Raw genomic sequence first — 6000 nt, 5'->3', positions numbered from 1 at the left:
CCTCGCCCCCCTCCCCCGCACCTACACAGCAGCGAAACGCGCACACACCGTAGAGAGAATGACGACGGATGTCGGCCCTGACGACAATGTCGTGAACAACTTCATCATTACCCCGTCGTCCCCGAAGTCGGAGTGGACGATACACGACTTTGAGCTGCTGCACAAGCTGGGAGGAGGCAATTACGGTGATGTCTACCTGGCGAGTGTGCGCAAGAGCAACTACGTCGTGGCCATCAAGAAGCTCTCGATCAAGAAGCTGGCAGAGTTTGACATCGTGAATCAGCTGCGGCGCGAGATCGAGATCGCCTTCAACACACGACACAAGTACCTCCTGCGCACGTACGCCTACTTCTTCGATGAGCACGACATCTACCTTATCCTGGAGCCGTGCAGCAACGGCATGCTCTACAGCGAGCTGAATCGCGTGAAGCTGTTCCCACCGCCGACGGCAGCCCGCTACGTGGCACAGCTGGCCGAGGCACTTCTGTACCTTCACCAGCACCACATTCTGCACCGCGACATCAAGCCGGAGAACATTCTGCTGGACCACAATCAGAACATCAAACTCGCCGATTTCGGCTGGTCTGTGCATGACCCGCTGAACCGGCGCAAGACCTCCTGCGGCACGCCAGAGTACTTTCCACCCGAGATCGTTAGCCGGCAGATGTATGACATGAGCGCCGACCTCTGGTGCCTGGGCATTTTCTGCTTTGAACTGCTTGTGGGCCACACACCGTTCGTGAGCAAGGACAACGACCAAATCTACAAGAAGATCCATGCGATGCAGTACACCATCCCCGAGAGCGTCCCACCAGAGGCGAAGGATTTGATTTCGAATCTGCTCATCCGCGAGGGGTCGAAGCGGCTGGTGTTACATCGCGTGCTGAACCACCCCTTCTTGCTCAAATATTACTATGGTCCGAACGGCATTACGCCACCGACGGGAAAGCGGCCGCGCAGCTAAGCGAGACACGCCGCAGGGGGAGAGCGGGCCCATGCTCGCTGCTTGTAACAGAAGTGCTGTCTCTCTCTCTCCCTCCCTCTCTCTCTCGCTGTCTTGGTACCCGCAACATTACGCGAGTGATAGTCGTGATGCGCATCAGCAGTGCGCACGCAAGAGAGAGGAAAAAAAGAGCTCGGGTGCCACTTTTGTGCTTGGGACTGCTTTGTAGGCTCCGTCCCCCTCGAGCGCGGCATCATTCCTCGGCACCTCCCTGTCTGTCTGCCTCTGTCTCTGTCTCTTCCCCCCTCCTCGTGTGCGCGTGTGGGGGTGTCCGCCCTAGATGATTTCCCTCTTTTGTTTTTCTGTCTTGCACCTTCTTCCCATTTCGACCCCTTTCACGGCAGATCTCTCTCACTGTGAGTCTCCCCCTACATCGTCACCCTTTCTTTGCATATAAGTGTGCGTGTGCTTGTGTGCGTGTGTGTTCCTAGATGCTCTACAGTTCTTTGCTTCTCCCTTCGCCTCTATCGGTTTTTGTGCGGCGGGGGCGGCCTCACGCGTCTATGCGGCGTCGCCTCTACTGAGGCCGTGTCGCTAAGAGTGGGGGGAGGGGAGGAGGAAGGTTTCCCGCCTTTTCGGGTGTTTCTGTCCCGAAACGAACACGAAAAAAGACCGCTGGTTGTTGTTGTTGTGCCTCCATGTCAGTTCCCCCCTCGATCTTTTTGTTTCCTGGTTTCGTGTATGTGTTTCGCTTCTCTTAGACGTACAAGTGTGCTACCGAATCGCCACCCGCATACCGTTTCGCGCGGCAAGACAAGTTTCTGGTAGTCGGGAAGGTGTAAGGGATCGAGGCGTGGATGTACGTCTCGCTCAGTGCTTCCTCTCTCCCGATCCCTCTCTGCGTGTTTTATTTCTACGCTGTTTTCATTGTGCGGTAGCGTTGAAGGGGAAGGCGGGGCTAACTGCCTCCCGCTTCGGCGAGTGTGAAGCGCATGGCCGCCTGCACTAACGCCGCTGGTGGGGGTCCCGAATGCTGTTCTCCGCCGCTTCTCTGTAGTGGGGAACTGCTTTCTTTGTCGTTGCATCTTGGCGTGTGTGAACACGACTTGCCCTTTTCCTCATCACGGTCCCTCCCTGCCTACGACGGCACACACCCTCACACGCACGAGCACGCATGAGCGCACCTGAATGATCAGCAAACCCGTCGGTCAGAACAGCATTATTGCCAGCATCGACAGCACACCCTATAGATTGCCTCACAGAAACGCAAGGGTCCGTTAGAGAAGGAGCATACACGAGCAACCACATGCATACATACACACCCACACACACACGCGAAAAAAAAACCGAAACGGCTTTCTGATCGATACACAACCAGCGTGGTGTGTTCTTCCTCCGATCGGAAATCCTTGAGTGCACCTCACACCACTCACACATTACACCCTCACTTAGCGAGAAAGGAAAAAAAACAGGACTGGGGTGGGTGCGGTGTGTTCTCGTGTGTCGTAGATCTCGCGGTGAGTTTCCTATAATGGTCAACAAGGTCAGCTCACACGAGACGCATCCAGGCATAAAGACCCAGTTCATCGTCTCTCCTCCCCCCTCTTCCCCCCCCCTCCCCATTGCCACTGCACACTGAAGCTTCGGATGGAGTACAAGGGCAATGCCCTCTCGCCAGTGGATGCGGAGATCAGCATCCGGCAACTGCGCTCCTTCTCCATGGAGGAGGTCGGCACGTCTTCCTGGAAGGATCAGCGTGAGGCGATGGAACGGCTCAATATGTGCACGCACAGCAACGCCATGCAGAAGACGGACGACTTTGTGAAGTCGTTCCTTCTGGAGCACGACAAGCTTGGCGACGTCCTGCACGAGCTGCTTGTGATGGAGGTGTGGAGGCAACGCGTGCTACCAGGCGCTGTCGAGGCCGTCACGCACAACCCGACGGCGACGTACATGTACTGCGCTTACGAATCAGTGCTCGTGAACCTGCTGGAGTGTGTTTGCTTCTACGAGGAGGTGGTGACTGGCTTCGGCGATGATGTGCTGGAGCTGATCGATTACTGCTGGCGCCAGGTGGCTCGTCTCTTCTCCGAGAAGGGCATCGGCGAGGTGCCGACTGCGGCGGCGAAGGAGAGCCCGCTTGCGTACCTGGAGCAGCAGCTGCGGGAGCAGCGCATTCAGCGCGCCATGGGGTGCATCTCGTTGCTGTGGTTCGTCACGGATCGGCTGGAGGCGCTGCCTCTGTCGGCCATGAACAGCATCTTGCGTAAAAACGACATCCCTTTCGGCTTGGCAGAGGTGCTGCTACTCCAGCCGTGGCTGCGCCGCTCAGCCGGCGAGGTGCAGAAGTTCCACAACGGGGCTTTTGTCGTGGCGCCGGGGAACGAGTCGCAGCGGGTATGTGTGCCGGAGGCGCATGCGTGGTTCTGCCTGCACAAGCTTCTGTGCGATGCCGAGTGTCGCAGGCAGTATCAGTACACACAGAACAAGAAGGCTGCGCTGCTGCGCGTTCGCTCTCTGCTGAATGAGACACTGCTGGATCAGCTGCCCGCGCTGCAAGACGTGCAGCGTGCGCTCGAGGAGCTGTCGTTCATGGAGCCTCCGACCGGCACCGAAGAAAAGTTCCGCAGCACCCTGATCATAGAACAGGTGCCTCGGCTAATGTCCGCCATTGACCTACCCAGTGCGGATTGGGGCGTGCAGGTGGAAAGGATGAAGCAACTTCTTTCTGACCGTAGCGAGGCAGTGAGTGACGCCATGCGCATGTCTCAACTCTTTGACCTCATGTTTGCCGACCACCAGTGAGCTTCATTGTGTGTGTGTATAGGTGAGCGCACGTGCACAACGGAAAATACGAAAAAAGGGGCGAGAGGTGGAGGATGTTGTGGTCTCCTGGTCCTCCCTAACGTTTCCCTATTGGGTAAGAGAGGGCGGCTGTTTTCTCGCGGAATGATGTATAGGGCTTTTGTTTGTCGTGGTAAGTAAAGCGTAGCAGTGCGGACGAGGGGAAAAGCTGCTCGTGTGCAATGCTGGCCATCGAAGGCGATTCTGTTCGTGTCAACTACGTGAGTGAGTGCAGGAATATTTCTGCCTGTGCTTTTCGCTGCCATCTGTGTTGCTGCAAGCCGTTGCGATACTTCCAACGGATATCCCCTCCCTCCCCCCACTCCTTCGCCACAGCAACAACGGCAGCTGCACATCTACTAGCCTCTCTTCCTCCTTGCATTCACTCCTCTCTCCCTTCCTCCCTCTCATTGATTTTTTTCTGTGAACACACCCACGCCACCGCCACTTCTCTTCTCTCTTGTGATTCTTCTTGCCTGGTCGGTGCGCGCACACGCACCACCTGGTCAACACCCACACACCCACCCACACACACGCGCGTGTGTGCAGGCTGGAGGGTCCTACCTGCACACGCCAAGAAAGAAACTCTGCAGAGTCAGATTGGGCCCAGACTTGCCCGCCACCCCCTTCTGTCCTCTTTTCTTCTTTTTTTCTTTCTCGCCCCCTCTTCCCCCCTCCTCCTTCCCCCTCACACACACACACGCATACATACACGGAGTGCCGCGAACACCTTCGCACGCCCCACGTGCACCATACGCCACAGACTGTTGCCGGCCCCCGCCCTTGTCTTTTCTTTCTTTTTTTGTGCTGCACGGGCGCCTCTTTCATCTCACAGCGAAAACAAGAGAGAAACGCATAGACAAGCTAGGGGAACGAGCACGCACGCGATACACACACACGCACGCACGCACGCACGACATCCCCACTTCTCGCTGTTTCTCTTACAAGCCCGCGGGCACGCTCATAATCGGACGAGGAAGTTGATACGAAGCTAAAGAAGAAGGCTTCATTGGTGACGCGCAAAAGGAGAGGACGCGACAGGCTCGAAAAAGAGCCGTCAACGAACTCTCCGTCATAATTTCTCCCCCCTCCCTCCCTCCCTCCCTCTCTCCTCGTCTCTGGGTGTGCGGCGCTTGTTGTTCGCTGATGTGGACGGAAGAACAACAGAAGTCAAAATACCCGATCTCGTTTTTTTTGTCGGTTCGTCTTCGCGCGACTCCTTTTTCTTGGTCTTTCTTACCAGTTTTGTTGTGTCCGCCCTGCGCCCTTCCTCCTGTCGCTCTCTCTCTCTCTCTATCTCTATCTCTCTCGTGCTTCTTTTTTTTTGTTCGTAATCGGTGAGTTGAGTGAGGCCGTTGTCATCCCCTCATCCTTCCTTTTCCCGCTTTCTCTCTCTCCCGTGCTGAGTTTTTCTCTTGCTTCCCGCTCCTCTTCTCAATCTTTTTTCTCGGGTGTGTGCCAGGGCGAGTTTGTGTGTGTGTATGTGCCTGAGCGTGTGAGCCTCCGTGCTTCTCTTCCCCTTTCTCGTTTTTCTTCTCGTCTTCCATCTAGCCCGCCTTCAAGGTATAGGGACTGTTCTCCTCTCTTCCCTTGTGACGAAGCAGCAACTGTGACGTCGATTTCTGCGACGCATTGTGGTGGCCACTTTTCCCCCCTTTCCCAGTAGCAGCCGTCTAGTGTATCAGTGTCTCTCTCTGTGTGTCTGTCTAGGCATGAGCGTGCCTTTGCGCTCGCATCGCCCATTCTTTGTTCATGTAGGTGCTGCCTTCATTTGCGTTGTGCTTTCTCTTCTTCACCATCTCTCCGCCTCTCTCCCTCACGCGCACCTTTGTAATCCTTGACCGCTCTCCTCTCTTCTCTGAAAAGACATCGTCGCCCCCGCTTGTTGCCGGTGCTGCTGGTGTGGAAGGACCGTTTTGATTTTCGCTGTTGTGGTTGTTTTGTGTGGGTGTGTGTACGTGCCTTGGTGCTTTCTCGGTAGACACACTCCCCCCTCCCCCTCCTCCCCCTTCCCCTTCCTCCCTCCCTTATCCTCCACCTACCCGCTCAAACTCTTCTTGTTCGTTGCGGCTGCTGCTGCTACGGCTGCTGCCGCTGCTGTGGGATTCCTCTGCACAAACACAGACATACGCCTATGCGTAGTACATGTATCGATATATTTAAAACCTGCGCATATAAAGCGAAGGAGAAACACGGACAACAAGAAGGAGAAA

At 56.0% G+C, this 6000-nt stretch overlaps 2 protein-coding genes across 2 annotated transcripts; both read left to right on the top strand.

The window, feature by feature from the left end:
* Nucleotides 1-58: 58 nt before the first annotated feature.
* On the top strand, nucleotides 59-964 carry LMXM_28_0520 (putative protein kinase; the record flags this gene model as incomplete). Its single annotated transcript, XM_003876836.1, has 1 exon — nucleotides 59-964. The coding sequence occupies one exon, from the start codon at nucleotides 59-61 to the stop codon at nucleotides 962-964; it is 906 nt and encodes a 301-aa protein (XP_003876885.1).
* A 1626-nt stretch (nucleotides 965-2590) lies between these two features.
* Nucleotides 2591-3748, top strand: LMXM_28_0510 (conserved hypothetical protein; the record flags this gene model as incomplete). Its single annotated transcript, XM_003876835.1, has 1 exon — nucleotides 2591-3748. The coding sequence occupies one exon, from the start codon at nucleotides 2591-2593 to the stop codon at nucleotides 3746-3748; it is 1158 nt and encodes a 385-aa protein (XP_003876884.1).
* Between the last annotated feature and the right edge of the window lie 2252 nt (nucleotides 3749-6000).

The sequence above is a fragment of the Leishmania mexicana genome, chromosome 28 (assembly GCF_000234665.1).
Source record: "Leishmania mexicana MHOM/GT/2001/U1103 complete genome, chromosome 28".
NCBI lineage: Eukaryota > Euglenozoa > Kinetoplastea > Trypanosomatida > Trypanosomatidae > Leishmania > Leishmania mexicana.
This window is presented reverse-complemented; position numbering and strand designations above follow the sequence as displayed.